At 47.4% G+C, this 20960-nt stretch overlaps 3 protein-coding genes across 4 annotated transcripts in view; all 3 read left to right on the top strand.

Annotated features, from left to right (window-relative positions):
- The first annotated feature begins 1750 nt into the window (after positions 1–1750).
- On the top strand, positions 1751–5064 carry LOC310823903 (protein EOLA1). 2 transcript variants are annotated; one of them, XM_083696844.1, is made up of 3 exons: positions 1751–2022; positions 2125–2351; positions 4466–5064. In XM_083696844.1, the coding sequence occupies exons 1-3, from the start codon at positions 1991–1993 to the stop codon at positions 4726–4728; spliced, it is 522 nt and encodes a 173-aa protein (XP_083552970.1). In that variant the 5' UTR covers positions 1751–1990; the 3' UTR covers positions 4729–5064. The 2 variants fall into 2 exon arrangements, with proteins under 2 accessions (XP_083552970.1, XP_083552969.1); XM_083696843.1 differs by having other exon boundaries at positions 1751–2351; positions 4466–5062.
- Positions 5065–10028: 4964 nt separating this feature from the next.
- On the top strand, positions 10029–14851 carry hmgb3b (high mobility group box 3b; the record flags this gene model as incomplete). The annotated part of the gene is made up of 4 exons (XM_083696811.1): positions 10029–10178; positions 12535–12683; positions 13138–13312; positions 14486–14851. The coding sequence occupies 4 exons, from the start codon at positions 10029–10031 to the stop codon at positions 14627–14629; spliced, it is 618 nt and encodes a 205-aa protein (XP_083552937.1). The 3' UTR covers positions 14630–14851.
- A 5390-nt stretch (positions 14852–20241) lies between these two features.
- LOC310801359 (mitochondrial ornithine transporter 1-like) overlaps positions 20242–20960 on the top strand; it is a gene marked incomplete at both ends in the record, with an annotated part of 2978 nt that continues 2259 nt past the window's right edge. Inside the window, 2 exons of the mRNA XM_083665353.1 lie at positions 20242–20534; positions 20736–20876. Of these exons, the coding sequence (XP_083521479.1) occupies positions 20242–20534; positions 20736–20876 (434 nt within the window). The remainder of the gene's footprint in view (positions 20535–20735; positions 20877–20960) is intronic.

Below are 20960 nucleotides of genomic sequence, written 5' to 3'. Positions count from 1 at the left end.
CTCCCATCCTCCTCCCGTCCTCCTGTCCTCCTCCCGTCCTCCTCCTGTCCTCCTCCCGTCCTCCTCCTGTCCTCCTGTCCTCCTCCCGTCCTCCCGTCCTCCTCCTGTCCTCCTCCCGTCCTCCCATCATTCTCAGTATTCCGCCAGGCAGACACCCTGCTGTATGTATGCCTCATCCCAAATCCTGGATCTTTGTATCAAAGCTGAATAACTAAACATGAGGATAACTCCATGATCATGCTTGTCAATCAGATATGGGGTTGGTTCCTGCTACTTGGGGGGGTATTTACTTAACTTGTGTTTTATTTTACTAAAGTGAACTTCTCCTTTAGGAGAAGCATAAACCTACAGTGTATGATATTATAGTATAATACCTTTAGCTGTTTGTATTTGGATGGTTTGCTGTTCTGGGTTGTCTCTGGCTGTCCTCTCTGGCCCTCTGGTCCTCTGGCATCACCATGTTCTCCTCCAGTAGACTGTAGTTTGTTTAGTGACCACTGGGGACTGTAGTTTGTTTAGTGACCACTGGGGACTGTAGTTTGTTTAGTGACCACTGGGGACTGTAGTTTGTTTAGTGACCCCTGTCTCAGCTGGCCTGAGGGCAGAACAGGACTCCTTTGACACAATGTCTGACTGGAGATGGACCAATGGTATGCTTTCCCCATGTACCTAGTTACCTGGGGATGGACCAATGGTATGCTTTCCCCATGTACCTAGTTACCTGGGGATGGACCAATGGTATGCTTTCCCCACTTACCTGGTCTGCTGGGAATGGACCAATGGTATGCTTTCCCCACGTACCTAGTTACCTGGGGATGGACCAATGGTATGCTTTCCCCACGCACCAAGATACCTGGGGATGGACCAATGGTATGCTTTGCCCATGTACCTAGTTACCTGGGGATGGACCAATGGTATGCTTTCCCCACTTACCTGGTCTCCTGGGAATGGACCAATGGTATGCTTTCCCCGGTCGTACCTGGTTACCTGTCATTCAGCAGACACATTCTGGGGCAACATCCTGTTTGTTGCAGTAACATTTATATACAAGTGTGTTCCATGTAAATACAGCCTGCTTCAAGTGTCTGCTAACTACCTGATAACAATCCAATAAAGTCATGGAAAGAACCTGTATTTCCCTCTCTCTTTCTGTGCATCCCATGTTTTATTGTTGGTTAAAGGGTTGTTTAAAATTGGGAACAATGTGTATTATTTAGCATTTTGTATAGCTGACTGGTAGCTGGTTGCCAACGGCCCCTGGTCCGAGCATACATTTGTCTTTCTTATGATGACTGATGCTTTGGATAAAGGCGTCTGCTAAATGTCAAAAATGTCAAAAAGAAAATGTAGCTTGGGGCGTCTATTAGGCTCTCTGTTCAGTGTGTCTTGCAGTGAGATGGCACCGCGCAGGGCTGAGGCACCTCACTAAGGTTGTTACTTAGGATTACCTTTTGTGTGCAGCACATTGCTGCTATTAATTATTTCCTACGATGGCCAAGCTCTCCTGGACATCAGACTTTATGTTATTGTTATCTTCCTTTTTTGTTACTATGCCATTGTACTGCGAATTGTTATTATTTGATTGTTGCGGAGTTGATTACCCTAAATCATTTCATTGCGTTGTATATTGTGTAAATGACCATTAAAAGTTGATTTGATTTGAAGTGTGGGTTGAACAGGGCTTCGGGTTGAGGCTGTGGTCGCCGCTGGATGGCGCTGTGCTCCTACTCACTCAGCCATTAGAACTCGACTTGCCTTCTTACCGAAACGCCAAGCAGCAGCAGGAAGTGTGTCTGTTTTGGGTTTTCTAGAAAACAAAAGTTAAAAAAAAAAGTGTCGCTAAATCAGAGACCTTACAGAAGAGCTGTGCTTCGGGGATTAGCCCGGTAAATGGCTTTTCAGAACCACAGAACTCCGAGTCACCGTAGCCAATGCCAACAGTGTTCAGCCTGACAGGCAGGGACTTCCAAGGCGTTGTGATGCGGATGTGATGACCGTGCAGTGCGTCGCGCCGTGGCCGAGGTGGGTTTCAGACTTACAATAAAGAACTACAGTTTCTGTCAAATACATTCGCTTAGAGAGAGAGAGAGAGATGACGCTACAAGTTGGTTGCCTGTCATTCAGACAGCCGTACGCAGGGTTGATACTAGACGGGGTTAAAAGAATAGAGACGCGCTGGCGCCCCCTGCTGTCCCCGATGGAGAACTGCACCCTGGCCATCCACATCGCGCAGAAGGACTGGGAGGGCGAGGAGTGGAGGGACGTCCTCACACACACGCTCGGAAGGACGCCTGCGCAGATCGATGAGCTGCTGGAGTCCGGAGAGAGGTTCGGCCGCGGAGTTGTAGCAGGTAAAGGACATACACTCACCGAGCACTTTCTTAGGAACACCTGTACACCTTCTCATGGTGGAGGTGATGGAACACCTGTACACCTTCTCATGGTGGAGGTGATGGAACACCTGTACACCTTCTCATGGTGGAGGTGATGGAACACCTGTACACCTTCTCATGGTGGAGGTGGTGGAACACCTGTACACCTTCTCATGGTGGAGGTGGTGGAACACCTGTACACCTTCTCATGGTGGAGGTGGTGGAACAACTGTACACCTTCTCATGGTGGAGGTGGTGGAATGGTGTGGGGAATGTTTTCTTGGCACACTTTGGGCCCGTTAATACCAATCAATCATCTCTTGAATGCCACAGCCTATTTGAGTATTGTTGCTGACCATGTGCATCCCTTCCTGGCCACAATCGACCCATCTTCTAATGGCTACTTCCAGCATGATAATGCACCATGTCACAAAGCAAAAGTCGTCTCAAACTGGTTTCATGAACATGACAATGAGTTCAGTGTTCTTCAGTGGCCTTCCCAGTCACCGGATCTGAATCCAATAGAACACCTTTGGGAGGTTGTAGAACAGGAGATTCACAGCTTAAAAGTACACCTGAAAAATCTGCAGGAATTGCTTGATGCTATCATGTCATCATGGACCAGAATCTCAAAGAAATGTTTCCAACATCTTGTGGAATCAATGCCACAAAGAATTGAGGCTGTTTTGAAAACAAAGTGAGGCCCTACCCAGTATTAGTATAGTGTTGTAATAAAGGGAGTATTACCCAGTATTAGTATAGTGTTGTAATAAAGGTGTAATAAAGGGAGTATTACCCAGTATTAGTATAGTGTTGTAATTAAGGTGTAATAAAGGGAGTATTACCCAGTATTAGTATAGTGTTGTAATAAAGGGAGTATTACCCAGTATTAGTATAGTGTTGTAATAAAGGTGTAATAAAGGGAGTATTACCCAGTATTAGTATAGTGTTGTAATAAAGGGAGTATTACCCAGTATTAGTATAGTGTTGTAATAAAGGTGTAATAAAGGGAGTATTACCCAGTATTAGTATAGTGTTGTAATAAAGGTGTAATAAAGGGAGTATTACCCAGTATTAGTATAGTGTTGTAATAAAGGGAGTATTACCCAGTATTAGTATAGTGTTGTAATAAAGGGAGTATTACCCAGTATTAGTATAGTGTTGTAATAAAGGTGTAATAAAGGGAGTATTACCCAGTATTAGTATAGTGTTGTAATAAAGGTGTAATAAAGGGAGTATTACCCAGTATTAGTATAGTGTTGTAATAGTGCTCGGTGAGTGTAGCCCTGCCTTATTGAATAACAACTATCTCATTGCATCAACTTGAAAGTGTAATCTGACTCTGCAGTCTTACCCTTACTACACTTTACTGCTGCTACACCATTCTACATATCCTGAATATTCTGAATATTTTTACGTATTTACTGTTACTACTTTTAGTGTTTATATTTCTGCTTTGATTCATGTTCATGATTATGTTTCCTGACGTTGATGTTGTAGAGCTGCTCTGCCTGAAGCATCTGGTTGTGTTGTATACTAGTATATGACAGAAGGTCAGTAATCAAATCAAACGTTCATGATCATTTACATAATACATACAGGATACCCTGTAATGAAATGCTTCAGGGTAAACAACTCCTCAACCAGGCAACAATCAGACAATATCAATAACAAAATCAATATCAAAATCAATTTGCAGCGATGTCATAATAATAACGCAACGAGGAAACAATAATGATAGCAGAACAACGGCGACAGCGTCAACTTTTGGGGGCATAAATACATCTGATGAGCACATCTGTTGCTCTGGCGACGCTCGGGCAGGTAAAAGGTTTGATTAAAGACCTCTTTATTGAAAAATGTTTGTTTTTCTTGATTGTGTTTCGTTATGTTGTAATTGTGTGTGTGTATGATGTATTATTGTAAACTGTGTGTCTGCAGGGCTCCCTTGTAAAAGAGACCTTGGTCTCAATGGGACTCCCTGCTAAAATAAAGGTTCAATACAATTTAAAAACCACAGTTTGATTGAGGATACGGTTGAGGATTTGGGCTAAATTAATGATTGAATTCCTCTCTTCCGTGGTCTGTCTCAGGCCTGGTGGATGTGGGGGAGACGTGGGTGTGTCCCGGGGGGGTCCCAGAACCGGACCTGAGGGTGCTGGAGCGGGCTGCGGTGCTGACCGGGCTCACAGACAAACACCTGACCCAGCTGTCCAACCCACGCTGGCTCTCAGAACCGCTCTACGCCAGAGGACACAAAGACATTTGGACCGTGGACATCCCAGTTCAACTACTGCCAAGTCTGGCATCACCATCATCATCATCATTGTCCTCTCTCCCCTCTACACAACGATAGGGAGGGAGGGAGGGGGGAGGGAAGGGGGGAAGGAGGGACTCACCCATAGTGTTGTGACATCATCATCATCATCATCTTTGCTCATGCTACATGATGATGTCATCTATGGCGGGAGTGTGTTTCCAGGGGTAACCGTCCTTTTGTCTCAAGGTGCAATAAACGACCTGTGGACCAATCACGTGTTTGGGCCTCCATTTTGTTTGGGCCTCCATTTTGTAGGTCCTTTCCTCCATGTTCTCCACCCACACACGGCTAAAGTGCATCATGTCAGACACCCACACCACCAACATTCACCTGCAACTACAGGTCTTTATTGAGAATCCATCTGTCAGGAGAATGAGAGGGAGTCAGGGGGCTGGGGGGGGGGAGGGAGGGAGGGAGGGAGGGGCCTGGGTTAGGTTGGAGGGGCCTGGGTTAGGTTGGAGGGGCCTGGAGCCTCTCTCTCCTGGGTTAGGTTGGAGGGGCCTGGAGCCTCTCTCTCCTGGGTTAGGTTGGAGGGGCCTGGAGCCTCTCTCTCCTGGGTTAGGTTGGAGGGGCCTGGAGCCTCTCTCTCCTGGGTTAGGTTGGAGGGGCCTGGAGCCTCCCTCTCCTGGGTTAGGTTGGAGGGGCCTGGAGCCTCTCTCTCCTGGGTTAGGTTGGAGGGGCCTGGAGCCTCTCTCTCCTGGGTTAGGTTGGAGGGGCCTGGAGCCTCTCTCTCCTGGGTTAGGTTGGAGGGGCCTCCCCCCTCTCTCTCCAGCCCTCTGGGAGGCAGTCCTGGGGTCTGGTTGGTTCCTGCCCCCTCCTCCCTCCCTGGGCCAGGGGTTTTTCTCTGTGTGTGTTTGACCTGCACCTTTCTTCTCACCTGAGCTAGCAGGTGTTTGGAGCCTTGGAGGAAGTTGGGGTTGTGGTAGTAACGTAACTGCAGGGCACAAAAGAGGATCAATCAAAACTATTATTATGATCATCAATTAATAAATAGCATTGATTTCAAAATTATTTGTTGATGTTAAACCACACATATATACAACATATATATATTGATTCCTATGCAAATCAGAGACCCTATAAAAACAAAGATATTAATTCCAAAATTACATGAACTATTATCGTTCATTAAGATGGACTCAGTTCAACTGACTGAGTGATTTGTTGATGACATTTTTGCATTTTAGAGAATTTTATAGCAAAGGGTCTGAATACTTATGTACGTGAGGTATTTCTGTACTTGAGGTATTTCTGTACGTGAGGTATTTCTGTATTTCAATTTTAATAAATTTACTAAAATTAAAAAAAAATGTGTTTTCGCTTTGTCATTCTGAGGTATTGTGTTTTTATTATAATGTAATCCATTTTAAATTGAGTCTATAACACAACAAAATGTGTAAAAAGTGAAGGGTTCTCAATACTTTCCGAAGGCGCTGTATACGTGTATATACAGCACCAGTCAAAGGTTGGACACACCTCGCCAAGAGTGAGCAAAGCCGTCATCAAAGCAAAAGGAAGAAGAACTTTGAAGAATCTAAAATAGAGAGAGAGAGAGAGAGAGAGAGAGAGAGAGAGAGAGAGAGAGAGAGAGAGAGAGAGAGAGAGAGAGAGAGAGAGAGAGAGAGAGAGAGAGAGAGAGAGAGAGATTGAGATTCAAGTGCATTTAGAACTGACATTTGACGGTCCTGTATTTTCCTCGTCGAGGAAGGTGCTCAGGGACGCCGACCTCTCCACACCGGGGAAACCGCTTTTAAAACCGTACAGGTTCAGCTGCCGCTGGAACACCGGGAAGCTCGTGCTCGTCGTGCCCAGTCGGGGCGGCGCGTCCCGCCGGAACCGCTCCTCGTCCACCACCAGGTACACTCCACTCCCGTCCCACCGGACGGACGGGAACGTGGCGTTACCGGCCAAGTTCCACAGCTTGGCAGGGAACGGCAGGCCGTCGAGCTTGGCGTCCGACGGTTCTCTCGGTGTCTGAGGCGGCTCCAGCCGTTGCCTCTTCACGGTGACGGTGTGAGCCTCGAGTGTCCTGAAGGCGGTCTCCTGCAGGACGGCCCTCAGCGCCAACACCTCCGCGTCGGAAGAGGAGACGGGAGAACCCGGCCTTTTAACAACCTGACTCTCCGGGGAAACTTGGGGAAGTGAAACGCTAGACATAGCAAGTAGTAGGCTACAGCAATGAATAAGCAGGCCGCACTCAGGCTAATTCACCACAAAGGAGCTTAAACTGTCCTCTGAACTGTCGGGTTCATCTCCTGCGTTGTGTTTAGAGCTAGAAGTTCCTACTTAGAATGTTCCATTAACATGGTCTCCAAGTGGAATGCCGCGTTCCGTTCCATGATTCTAGGGCCATTGTTGAGAGACCTCTCTAGTGTTCTATGTGGTGTTTACCTAGCAACAACACTTGGTCGTGATTGGTCATCATTTATGCATTTTTGAGTAAAGTCACTCTTGGCACCCGAGAATGATGACCATTTAGGCGACTTTACTCCCCCTCGGCACTCAATGAGTTAAGGCATATCCCACACCCCAGGTATCCACTGTCTGAATATGTCTCAACATTGTTTTATACGTTCATATAGTTTCCAATGATGTCAGTGTTCACAATTTGCAGCGATAGGCCACTCTACGGTTGTGTGTCATACATTTGGTACCTCTTCACCCCCACTGCCCTCCTGTACAAGTTTCTCTCCTGTTAATAAAAATAATAATAATAATGATAATTAAAAAAAAATCTTCCTTCCTCTAGCATTGTGACTGCCAATGGCCCCTGGTCTGAGCATTGATTACTTTATCTTATGATGACTGATGGATAGATGATTCACTTACTTAAACAAATGTATTTGTTGTAAGTCTCTTTGGATAAAGGCGTCTGCTAAATGCCAGAAATGTAAAAATGTAAATGGTACTTCAAATAAACCCTCCATCATTTGTAACATCAGAGAGAGAGTGGTGGTGTTACAATAGTCGATGTGACCATATTAACTGGTGACCCTGATTCGGCCAACATACAGCTGGATGTGTTACACCGCGGATATAGAAATACCCAATAAAGAGACGCACCCGAACTGTAACATCATTTGTGTGTACGAGCCATATTTCACACTTCCAAAGCACAGTGCCATTCTTAAGAGTGAAGTGCATGGTCATGGCAAAAAACAACTAAACATTTCGACTCCGTCCAAGGTGGGATGGAAACCTGATGGAAACCGATTCGGCAGCGCGGGTGGCGGCGGGGGGGGGGGGGGGGGGGACTTGAGGAGGGTATTTACCGTCTCAACTCGGGTACATTGGTCCAATGAAGGAGAGGGACCCGGGCTGATCTGCCGTGCTGTCCACGGTGCTGCGGGCCAATCCACGGCCGTGGAGGGAGCTTCAAACCGGCGCGCCGACGAGCCAATCACACGGGTCTCGTAGGGAGCTAGCGCGAGGCTGAGCGCTCGGCTATTAACGGGACCCGACGACAGATCGTGTGACTGCGATCAAACAAACAGCTCAGGTAGGCGCACTGTCCGCCCGGCATTGGAAACTATTGTTTGGAAATGTTGATGTCCCACAGTCATAGACCTGTGTGTATTTTGGCGTCATTGTATATGTGATATCATAGGATACCAATATATGTTGTTTATTGTTTCTAACCATAAACAGGCCGAGTTAATTAATCAGTGAGCTATTTTTAGATTTTTAGAAATCGCAAATAATCTCTTTATGATGAGATAAATACCGTGAGTTAAGATGTTCACATTAATACCCGATAGAGATTGTTAGATTGAACACGACCAGTTCATTATGGAGACGGAGCAGTAATAAGATGGCTGGCTGTCTAAGCCACTGAGAACGACCGCGACCAGCCATCACATCCTAAATCAAAGACAGGCAATCGGGAGAAATGATTAATTTCGCTTTCGTCTCCGAAGTATTTTCTTTCCCCCGCTGTCGGAAAGAAATCAGTTTTTGTTTTCCGTTGCTCTCCGGTTTGGGTTGACCTGCTCGTGGCTCGGCGGAGCCTGCGAGGACCAGTCACGGCTGGCTCCCGCAGCTCCGGTTGGAGGCGGCCTCACCGGACGGTGCGACTCGAACTTTGATAAACTGTTAAAAATGCCCGTTTACGGAAATTACATTCCTATCGAGCCCAGCAGAAATCAAAAGAAGGGTTTTGATGTCATGAAATGATTGAAACCAGAGTGTGTTATAGCGTTGAGGCCGCGCTGTAAACAGTTGTAATCCGGGTGGAGAGAGAGGCTTTGTTAGAAGCGGCTAAGCCAGTAGAAGCAGAGGCCATTTTACTGAACGGTCTCCGGAGCCGAGGCGCACCTACACCCATCTGCTCTGCTGGTCTCCGGAGCCGAGGCGCACCTACACCCATCTGCTCTGCTGGTCTCCGGAGCCGAGGCGCACCTACACCCATCTGCTCTGCTGGTCTCCGGAGCCGAGGCGCACCTACACCCATCTGCTCTGCTGGTCTCCGGAGCCGAGGCGCACCTACACCCATCTGCTCTGCTGGTCTCCGGAGCCGAGGCGCACCTACACCCATCTGCTCTGCTGGTCTCCGGAGCCGAGGCGCACCTACACCCATCTGCTCTGCTGGTCTCCGGAGCCGAGGCGCACCTACACCCATCTGCTCTGCTGGTCTCCGGAGCCGAGGCGCACCTACACCCATCTGCTCTGCTGGCCGCCGGCGCACAGGCGGACCGGAGAGTTTAGAAAATATGGGTCAAAGTATTGTCAACAGGCTTGTTTGTTCAGAGGAAAAGGACAAAAAAGCAACAAATGAGTACAATTGAAGGACAGTTTCTGTCATGAGAAGACATTTCACAAAATGGAAGATGATGAATTCCTGGTAAGGAGTTTGAATAACAGGCTCGAGGACGATGGCGCGCGTCCAGAACACGCGCCGTACAGGGCTGGATGTGATCAGCGAATATCTCCAATGTATTCAAATGACATCCCACTTTGTTCTGTTTTGTGACATTTTTAAATTGTTGTCACTAACCTGCAACTTCCTAATTTAATTAAGTTTGAAGTTTATTTATAAAATAAATTTATTTATAAGTTTATAAATTTATTTATACGTTTTTTATAAAATAAAAGAAGATGACCCTTTGCCATCTCCAGATCGCAGGCTACAGTATATTGCCCTTATTTGTTGCACTTATAGGTACCCTATGGCCTAGCAGTTAGAAAAATAAGGATCAGGTTGAAAGCTGAATTAATGGCTGCATTTAGAGAGTGAGAGCCTTTTCTCTGGGTGAGTTAGGCCTGACATTGTTGTTTGTCTTGCAGGAGTTGGAGGAAGAGATTCTGGTGGAGTAAGAAGAGGACATCATCTAGTCAGGATGGCCAAAGGTGACCCCCGGAAGCCCAAGGCCAAGATGTCCGCCTATGCCTACTTCGTACAAACCTGCCGGGAGGAACACAAAAAGAAGAATCCAGAAATTCCGGTCAACTTTTCTGAGTTTTCCAAGAAGTGCTCTGGGAGATGGAAGGTGAGAGACTCTGTTAGCCTGCTGAGCCGAAGGACTCATCGTCACATGGGCGTGGTGCACCCAACCACCTCTGTTACACACCTACGAACGTCATCCAACCTTTTATCAAATCAAACTTTATTCATAGCACATTTCCTCCACAGATGCAATACAATGTGATTTAATATGAATCAATACAGAGACAGAAAATAAAAAGCCACAGAGACAAAAACAGAGGGATGGGGCGCTCAGTGGCGTAGCACACTAAGGCGCATACCATATCATCGCAAGGTCCCTGGTTCGATTCCGGCCATCGACATATCCTGCATGTCATCCCTCCTCTCTCACCCATCCTTCCTGTCAATCTGTACTATCTCTATCCCAATAAAGCAGAAATGCCCTAAAAATATATAAAAAAAAAAAAACTGAAGGATAATTAAAGTATTACAATGTTGTTCCTAGTTGGGAAAGCCTGGGGAAATCTGTAGAAAGTAGCTACAAAGGGGTGGAAACCTGTTTGAAATTAGTGACGCCTCGCAACTTGTCAACCAAATACCTCGCTTGGGAGGAGCTACAAAAAAACAAAATTCTGTTTTCTTCAATGTTGCAAGCTATTGTTGCTATGGCAACAACTCTCTGCAAAGTAGTCCTACTAAGACGCACGTAACAACAAGCAACCATTCTACGGGCATGTAGGGGGGAGGGTTCTTAGAATGTAACAACCAATGAAATTGCGAGCACATTCTCCCATCGCTCCGTCCAGTTCAATCCAAGCCAGATCAGCTAATCTAAAATTCCCCAGACCTCCAAAGGAGGCGTGAGAACGACGTGATTTGGAGGTATGGCTATGTGAGACTTGGCTAAATATAGAATCATTTTGCTAAGTCTGTCCCTACACTGTCCTACAGTGGTCAAATCATCCATTGAAGCTTGTTTATGATTGTCTTGTAGACTATGGTATTCACTGGCTTCTTTCTTGTAGACTGTGGTGTTCTCTGGTCTCAGCCTTGTAGACTATGGTGTTCTCTGGTCTCTGTCTCTGTCCTGTAGACTATGGTGTTCTCTGGTCTCTGTCCTGTAGACTATGGTGTTCTCTGGTCTCTGTCCTGTAGACTATGGTGTTCTATGGTCTCTGTCCTGTAGACTATGGTGTTCTATGGTCTCTGTCTCTGTCCTGTAGACCAGCGTTTCCCAACCGCTGTGCCGCGGCACACTAGTGTGCCGTGAGAGATCGTTGGATGTGCCGTGAGAAATTATCCAATTTCACTTTTTTTTAAATTAACATTTATTAATTAATATCTGCAAATAAAATGCCATTGTCGAGTGTCTGTGCTGTAATATAGTGACTGGCAGAGTAATGTAATATTCGTCCGGGTGGCAGCAGGTAGCTAATTGCCTCGTTCCTTCTTAGAGACAAGAGGATTAGTGACGCATGCGACAGGTCGTGGTGACAGTGATGGAGAAGTTTTTAAAAAGGAAAAATGTAAACTCCGAACTGGGCCCTGGACAAGATTCTGACCCAGGTGAAGTACCAGGCCCTAGTATGAGTGGTGGTAACAAGAAAGCAAAGACGGTGAGCTCGAGGCAATACAGCGAAAGCTATCTTCCAACAGCGCCATGGTGCCAAGCAGCTGAAACATCTCCAAACGAAACACCCGTCGCTTCAAAACAAGCCGATGGACTATTTTGTTCGTCTGCGTGAAAACACAGAGAAACCTTTATGAGAAAAACCACAAAGGTAAATGAGAAAGCCCTCAAAGCTAGTTACCTAGTTGCTGAACTCGTAGCTAAATCAAAAAAGTCCCACTCTGTGGCAGAGACATTAATACTACCTGCCTGCAAAGCCATTGTCAACGAGATGCTCGGCCCTGACGCGGTTAAAGACAGAGCTAAAGTCCCGCTCTCAGATAACACAATTGCCAGGCGTATTGATGACATGTCTACAGACATCGAAAGTCATGTTTTGGGAAAGATACGCATCAGTAGGAAATTAGTGTTGCAACTTGATGAGTCTACGGATATTAGTGGACATTCTCAGCTCTTGGCCAATGTGCGTTTTGTGGATGGAGATGCCATTAGAGAAAACTTCCTATTTTGCAAGGCACTGCCAGAAAAAACAACAGGAGAGGAAATGTATATAATATTGTAATTATATATACTGTATCAGGCTACAGTGTCATTTTGTAACATTTTTGGTTGGTGGTGTGCCGCAAGATTCTTCCAATGTAAAAAATGTGCCGTGGCTCAAAAAAGGTTGAAAAACACTGCTGTAGACCATGGTGTTCACTGGTCTCTGTCTCTGTCCTGTAGACCATGGTGTTCTCTGTCTCTGTCCTGTAGACCATGGTGTTCACTGGTCTCTGTCTCTGTCCTGTAGACCATGTCTCCCAAGGAGAAGTGTAAGTTTGAGGACCTGGCGAAGCAGGACAAGGTCCGTTACGACCAGGAGATGACCAGCTTTGCCCCTGGCTCTGGGAAGAGGGGCAAGAAGGCCAAGAAGGACCCCAACGCCCCCAAGAGACCTCCGTAGGTTCCACCCCTGAAGTATTAGTCACCTGTGTATTCCATTTATATTACCATTACATCATTCATTTTGTCCAGTGAATCAGTAATTAATTAGTAAGTAAGTAATTAATAGGATTTTTTTTTTCTCTTATCAGTTTTTCTATAATTATATTAATCATCCACCTACAGTGTTTAAGTGCTACTGACACAGTTGCTATAAAAAGTATTTAAAATCATAACATACAGAATATGCTGCAGTCGAAGATCTGTATCAACACAACTCTAACCTGACAGGTATATCTTACTAACATGTTAGTTACAGAACTTACATTTACTCAGTCACATGACTAATTATTAGGTTTAGTTTTTGGTACATATTGAATTAAAGCTGCTTATAGAAAATCAACAAGAATGTATGATTCATTTTTTTGGACATGTAATGACCTCTCTCTCTCTCTCTCTCTCTGTGTTCCAGATCAGGGTTCTTCCTGTTCTGTGGGGAGCAACGCCCCAACATCAAGGCCCAGAACCCCAGCTTCGGCATCGGGGACGTGGCCAAGAAGCTGGGAGAGATGTGGAACAACCTGAGTGACTCCAGCAAGCAGCCGTACCTCGTCAAAGCTAACAAGCTCAAAGACAAGTACCAGAAGGTGAGGGTCTGAGGGCTGGCTGGGTTGCCTGAGGGCTGGGTGTCTGTGGGCTGGGTGTCTGTGGGCTGGGTGTCTGAGGGCTGGGTGTCTGAGGGCTGGGTGTCTGTGGGCTGGGTGTCTGTGGGCTGGGTTGCCTGAGGGCTGGGTGTCTGAGGGCTGGGTGTCTGTGGGCTGGGTGTCTGTGGGCTGGGTGTCTGTGGGCTGGGTGGGTGTCTGGGTGTCTGAGGGCTGGGTGCCTGAGGGCTGGGTGCCTGAGGGCTGGCTGGGTGTCTGAGGGCTGGGTGTCTGGGTGTCTGAGGGCTGGGTGGGTGTCTGGGTGTCTGAGGGCTGGCTGGGTGTCTGAGGGCTGGGTGTCTGGGTGTCTGAGGGCTGGGTGGGTGTCTGGGTGTCTGAGGGCTGGGTGTCTGGGTGTCTTTGGGCTGGGTGTCTGAGGGCTGGGTGGGTGTCTGGGTGTCTGAGGGCTGGGTGTCTGGGTGTCTGTGGGCTGGGTGTCTGAGGGCTGGGTGGGTGTCTGGGCTGGGTGGGTGTCTGGGTGTCTGAGGGCTGGGTGGGTGTCTGGGTGTCTGAGGGCTGGGTGTCTGTGGGCTGGGTGTCTGAGGGCTGGGTGGGTGTCTGTGGGCTGGGTGGGTGTCTGGGTGTCTGAGGGCTGGGTGGGTGTCTGAGGGCTGGGTGGGTGTCTGGGTGTCTGAGGGCTGGGTGGGTGTCTGTGGGCTGGGTGGGTGTCTGCGGGCTGGGTGTCTGAGGGCTGGGTGGGTGTCTGGGTGTCTGTGGGCTGGGTGGGTGTCTGGGTGTCTGTGGGCTGGGTGTCTGAGGGCTGGGTGGGTGTCTGTGGGCTGGGTGGGTGTCTGGGTGTCTGTGGGCTGGGTGTCTGAGGGCTGGGTGGGTGTCTGGGTGTCTGAGGGCTGGGTGGGTGTCTGTGGGCTGGGTGGGTGTCTGGGTGTCTGAGGGCTGGGTGGGTGCCTGAGGGCTGGATTGTGTAAACGGCTATTTCATGTTACTTCATACAGCGTGCTGATAATTGAATGGCATTTTAGAATGGAGTTCTGCCTGAACAGCTGTTCTATGGAAGCAGCCCATCACTGTTGGATTGGTGCATTCATGGCATGTTTCTTTGACTCTTGTCACTTCCTGTTTGGTGTCTTTCTGAAACCGTTTCTCACTTCCTGTTCGTAGGACGTGGCGGACTACAGAGGAAAAGGCAAAGTGGGCGGGGCATCCGCTGCCTCCAAATCTAAGAAGGCTGACGACGACGACGATGACGACGACGATGAGGAAGAGGATGAAGAGGATGAGGATGATGATGAGGATGATGACTAATTGTCTTTTGTGATCAATTATGTTTTGTCCTTCCTAGTCAAGAAATGGTATTGAGTTTGGGGAACACTGACAGTTCGCTTTGACCCCCCCTGTCCCTGGTCTCACCTAGGTCCACCCCTGGTCTCACCCAGGTCCCCTGGTCTCACCTCGGTCCACCTCTGGTCTCACCTAGGTCCACCCCTGTCCCCGGTCTCACCTAGGTCCCCTGGTCTCACCTCGGTCCACCCCATGTCTCATCTAGGTCCACCCAAGTAGAGTATAACACAGCTGGGTCATGTCCAGTTAGGCAAAGAAGAGATCAGACCGGACTTGACCTGGTTTGATCTGGAACTATCTTCTCCCTAGAATGTTGTGGTTTGGTTGTGTAAAAACCTTGTCAAGAACTTCTAGCTGTGGTTAGGGTCTGTCTGTAACACCCTGATGTCTGTGCAGTGTTCTCCTGATCCCTTTGCTTTTCCAGTGGAACAGTTATAATAAGCATTTACAGTGGTAACTAGCATAAAGAATCTGTTTTAAAACACATGTAAGGTGGTGTGGTCCTATATGGCTAATTGACATAGGTTTAGGTTTTATTTAAGTATGATATATGACAGCCAGGTCTTCCTGCTACCCTGCCCCTGCGGATGAGGCTAGCTACCTGTCACCTGTCTGTGGAGGCTAGCTACCTGTCACCTGTCTGTGGAGGCTAGCTACCTGTCTACTGTCTGTGGAGGCTAGCTACCTGTCTCCTGTCTGTGGAGAATAGCTACCTGTCTGAGGAGGCTAGCTACCTGTCTGAGGAGGCTAGCTACCTGTCTGAGGAGGCTAGCTACCTGTCTCCTGTCTGTGGAGAATAGCTACCTGTCTGAGGAGGCTAGCTACCTGTCTGAGGAGGCTAGCTACCTGTCTGTGGAGGCTAGCTACCTGTCTGAGGAGGCTAGCTACCTGTCTCCTGTCTGTGGAGAATAGCTACCTGTCTGAGGAGGCTAGCTACCTGTCTGAGGAGGCTAGCTACCTGTCTGAGGAGGCTAGCTACCTGTCTCCTGTCTGTGGAGAATAGCTACCTGTCTGAGGAGGCTAGCTACCTGTCTCCTGTCTGTGGAGAATAGCTACCTGTCTGAGGAGGCTAGCTACCTGTCTGAGGAGGCTAGCTACCTGTCTGAGGAGGCTAGCTACCTGTCTGAGGAGGCTAGCTACCTGTCTGAGGAGGCTAGCTACCTGTCTGAGGAGGCTAGCTACCTGTCTGAGGAGGCTAGCTACCTGTCTGAGGAGGCTAGCTACCTGTCTGTGGAGGCTAGCTACCTGTCTGAGGAGGCTAGCTACCTGTCTGAGGAGGCTAGCTACCTGTCTGGGTGTATCTCACTCTGTTATGGGAAGGGAAAGGATTTTGTCCTGGTGGAAGGAAAGATTGTGATATGGGTTCCATGTTTTATTTTTTTGTTTTCATTTGGACAACTGAACAAGAACTTTAGATGTGAGCAATTCTCCTCTCGACCAATGGGGGTGCTGTATCTGTTGGGGAAGGCAGGACGTCTTTGCACCTGCAATTGTTTGTATGTTTAGTTATGCCTGTGGTTTCAAATAAACATTTAGATTTTTACATCTGGTGTGGATTCTCATTGATTTTAAGTGGTCGAACAGAAATATTTATATGTCATTAAGATAAGCTATTGAAGTCTAATCAATTATTATAGTACTTATTCCATCCTTCATTCATGGCCCTACATTTTAAGGCCAGTTTCCCAGACACAGGTTAAGCCTAGTCCTAGACTAAATCACATTTCCCATAGTAAATCTCCATTGACAATGCATTGTAGTCTAGCATTAGGTTTAACCTGTGTCTGGGAAACCAGAAACCAGACCCTAGTGTCCGATATCTTGGATATAATATGACCCATCGTATGTCACCAGTTGCATAGCCAGTCCTATAGCCAGTCTCAGACCCAGTCCTATAGCCAGTCTCAGACCCAGTCCTATAGCCAGTCCTATAGCCAGTCTCAGACCCAGTCCTATAGCCAGTCTCAGACCCAGTCCTATAGCCAGTCCTATAGCCAGTCTCAGACCCAGTCCTATAGCCAGTCTCAGACCCAGTCCTATAGCCAGTCTCAGACCCAGTCCTATAGCCAGTCTCAGACCCAGTCCTATAGCCAGTCTCAGACCCAGTCCTATAGCCAGTCTCAGACCCAGTCTCAGACCCAGTCCTATAGCCAGTCTCAGACCCAGTCCTATAGCCAGTCCTATAGCCAGTCCTATAGCCAGTCCTATAGCCAGTCTCAGACCCAGTCCTATAGCCAGTCTCAGACCCAGTCTCAGACCCAGTCCTATAGCCAGTCTCAGACCCAGTCCTATAGCCAGTCCTATAGCCAGTCCTATAGCCAGTCTCAGACCCAGTCCTATAGCCAGTCCTATAGCCAGTCTCAGACCCAGTCCTATAGCCAGTCCTATAGCCAGTCTCAGACCCAGTCCTATAGCCAGTCCTATAGCCAGTCCTATAGCCAGTCCTATAGCCAGTCTCAGACCCAGTCCTATAGCCAGTCTCAGACCCAGTCCTATAGCCAGTCTCAGACCCAGTCTCAGACCCAGTCCTATAGCCAGTCTCAGACCCAGTCCTATAGCCAGTCCTATAGCCAGTCTCAGACCCAGTCCTATAGCCAGTCCTATAGCCAGTCCTATAGCCAGTCCTATAGCCAGTCTCAGACCCAGTCCTATAGCCAGTCTCAGACCCAGTCCTATAGCCAGTCCTATAGCCAGTCTCAGACCCAGTCCTATAGCCAGTCTCAGACCCAGTCCTATAGCCAGTCCTATAGCCAGTCCTATAGCCAGTCCTACAGCCAGTCTCAGACCCAGTCCTATAGCCAGTCCTATAGCCAGTCCTATAGCCAGTCTCAGACCCAGTCCTATAGCCAGTCCTATAGCCAGTCTCAGACCCAGTCCTATAGCCAGTCCTATAGCCAGTCCTATAGCCAGTCTCAGACCCAGTCCTATAGCCAGTCCTATAGCCAGTCCTATAGCCAGTCCTACAGCCAGTCTCAGACCCAGTCCTATAGCCAGTCTCAGACCCAGTCCTATAGCCAGTCCTATAGCCAGTCCTATAGCCAGTCTCAGACCCAGTCCTATAGCCAGTCCTATAGCCAGTCCTATAGCCAGTCCTACAGCCAGTCTCAGACCCAGTCCTATAGCCAGTCTCAGACCCAGTCCTATAGCCAGTCCTATAGCCAGTCCTATAGCCAGTCCTATAGCCAGTCTCAGACCCAGTCCTATAGCCAGTCTCAGACCCAGTCCTATAGCCAGTCTCAGACCCAGTCCTATAGCCAGTCTCAGACCCAGTCTCAGACCCAGTCCTATAGCCAGTCTCAGACCCAGTCTCAGACCCAGTCCTATAGCCAGTCCTATAGCCAGTCTCAGACCCAGTCCTACAGCCAGTCTCAGACCCAGTCCTATAACCAGTCCTACAGCCAGTTATCCAACCCAGTCATTCCGTGGGGTGTGTGTTCACACAGTAGGCCAAGGGGTCAAACACCGCACCACAACATCAGTCTACTTGATCAATGATTGGTCTTTTATCTGACATGTGACACTCTGTATACAAATAAGATCCTCCTCCTGGCCTATAAGAGTTAGAGAATGTCTCTTCTGCACGCGCTCAGTAGACTAGCCGGGTGTGTGTGTGTGTGTGTGTGTGTGTGTGTGTGTGTGTGCGCGCGCCATCTCTGGCGTTTTGGGACCATCTTCATCGGTTAGTGTGTGTGTGTGATCTGAAGATGGTCACAGAGGAGAAATGCCTTCACCCCATCACCACCCTGGTGGTTGACCTCACTGCAGGGTCTGCAGGTCAGTAACATATTATATACATATATATCTGAGGTAACCGAGTTCTTCCTGAACTGAGGGGATTGAATGTCTCCCTTTCTCCACTGTGTGTGTGTGTGTGTGTGTGTGTGTGTGTGTGTACCTCTCAGGTCAGTAACATGTTATATTCTTCCTCAGGTCAGTACAACATGTCATATATACATATATATTTTTTTTAGAGTGGGGCAGTGGGGCAGTGGGGCAGTCCCACTCTAGTATTTTTTTCTTCAGTTTTATTGGATAGGGACAGTAGAGACAGAGAGGTGAGTAAGGAGGAGAGCAGCAGGGCATGGGTCAGATCTGAACCTATAGACAGCAGGACCACCGCAGGCCGTCCACATGTTCTATTCTAACCTACATAACTGATATCTACCATTGACTAGACTCATGAGTCAGGAGGCATGAGACACAAGCAAGGTTGGTGGAATTTGTTTAAAATCTCAACATAGCAGAGTTTCAGCTATAGTCGAGTTTAAGCTATAGTAGAGTTTAAGCTATAGTAGTTTAAGCTATAGTAGTTTCAGCTATAGTCGAGTTTTAGCTATAGTAGTTTAAGCTACAGTCGAGTTTAAGCTATAGTAGTTTCAGCTACAGTAGAGTTTAAGCTATAGTAGTTTAAGCTATAGTAGTTTCAGATATAGCAGTTTCAGCTATAGTCGAGTTTAAGCTATAGTAGAGTTTAAGCTATAGTAGTTTAAGCTATAGTAGTTTTAGCTATAGTAGTTTTAGCTATAGTCGAGTTTAAGCTATAGTAGTTTAAGCTACAGTCGAGTTTAAGCTATAGTAGTTTAAGCTACAGTCGAGTTTAAGCTATAGTAGTTTCAGCTACAGTAGAGTTTAAGCTATAGTAGTTTAAGCTATAGTAGTTTCAGCTATAGTAGTTTCAGCTATAGTAGAGTTTAAGCTATAGTAGTTTAAGCTATAGTAGTTTAAGCTATAGTAGTTTCAGCTATAGTAGTTTAAGCTATAGCAGTTTCAGCTATAGTAGAGTTTAAGCTATAGTAGTTTAAGCTATAGTAGTTTAAGCTATAGCAGAGTTTAAGCTATAGCAGTTTCAGCTATAGCAGTTTCAGCTATAGCAGTTTCAGCTATAGTAGAGTTTAAGCTATAGTAGTTTCAGCTATCGTAGAGTTTAAGCTATAGTAGTTTAAGCTATAGCAGAGTTTAAGCTATAGCAGTTTCAGCTATAGCAGTTTCAGCTATAGTAGAGTTTAAGCTATAGTAGTTTCAGCTATCGTAGAGTTTAAGCTATAGTAGTTTAAGCTATAGCAGAGTTTAAGCTATAGCAGTTTCAGCTATAGCAGTTTCAGCTATAGCAGTTTCAGCTATAGTAGTTTCAGCTATAGTAGAGTTTAAGCTATAGTAGTTTCAGCTATAGCAGAGTTTAAGCTATCGTAGAGTTTCAGCTATAGCAGAGTTTCAGCAATAGTACAGCTGTTTTAGTGTAGCTTTTAAAGTGTTTATAGTTTTACATACAGTACCAGTCAAAAGTTTGGACACTAACTTGCCAAGAGTGTGCAAAGCTGTCATCAAAGCAAAAGGTGGCTATTTTGAAGAATCTAAAATATAAAACATATTCTGGTTTGTTTAACACTTTTTTGTTTACTACATAATTCCATAAGTGTTCCTTCATAGTTTTGATGTCTTCAATATGAATCTACAATGTAGAAAATAATAAAAAATAAAGAAAAACCATTGAATGAGAAGGTGTGTCCAAACTTTTACTGGTACTGTAGTAAATTGTGTTTCATTATTGGAAGAATCAGTGAAAGGGATAGGGCGAGATGGAAATGCCTTCTGATCCCCTCCGTACAGGAGGCGTGGCCTGTGTGCTGAGCGGGCAGCCATTTGACACGGTGAAGGTGAAGCTGCAGACGTTTCCTGGTCTCTACCGCGGCTTCCTGGACTGCTGCCTGCGGACATATCGCCATGACGGTGTGTGGGCGGGGCTCTACCGGGGCTCCGCCCCCGCCCTGCTGGCCAACGTGGCGGAGAACGCCGTGTTGTTCGCCTGCTACGGAACCTGCCAGGAAGTCACCAGGGCCGCCTTTGGACTGGACCACCCGACCCAACTCAGGTGAGGAGGAGAGGGCAGGCTGTCTGACCCTCCTCTCTTCTCTCTCTCCCCTCACCTCTTCTCTCTCTCTCCTCACCTCTTCTCTCTCTCTCCTCACCTCTCCCATCCTCTCATCTCTCTCTCTCTCTTTCTGTCCATCTTTTACACCCTCTCCTCTCCCCTCCCCTCCCCTCCCCTCCCCTCCCCTCCCCTCCCCTCCAGTGACCTCCAGAAGGCCCTGTCAGGCTCCCTGGCCTCAGTGTTCTCCTCCCTGGCTCTCTGTCCTACTGAGCTGGTCAAGTGTCGCATGCAAGCCCACCACGAGATGAGGCAGGCGGGCAAGACCTCCCTCTCCTCTCACATGTAAGTAGTGCCTCCCTGTGTGTGAGTGTGTGTGTGTGTGAGTGTGTGTGAGTGTGTGAGTGTGTGTGTGTGTGTGTGAGTGTG

Source organism: Argentina silus, assembly GCF_951799395.1.
Source record: "Argentina silus genome assembly, chromosome: 2".
Taxonomy (NCBI): domain Eukaryota; kingdom Metazoa; phylum Chordata; class Actinopteri; order Argentiniformes; family Argentinidae; genus Argentina; species Argentina silus.
Note: the sequence above shows the minus strand (reverse complement) of the source record. Positions and strands in the feature narration are given on the sequence as shown.

What these genes read in the sequence shown, in the direction of transcription:
- LOC310823903 (XM_083696844.1), top strand. Translation starts at nt 1,991, where the DNA reads ATGACCGTGCAGTGCGTCGCGCCGTGGCCGAG. An exon ending in TGCGTCGCGCCGTGGCCGAG is followed by an intron (nt 2,023 to 2,124) that starts GTGGGTTTCAGA and finishes CCTGTCATTCAG; the next exon opens with ACAGCCGTACGCAGGGTTGA. An exon ending in CGGCCGCGGAGTTGTAGCAG is followed by an intron (nt 2,352 to 4,465) that starts GTAAAGGACATA and finishes GGTCTGTCTCAG; the next exon opens with GCCTGGTGGATGTGGGGGAG.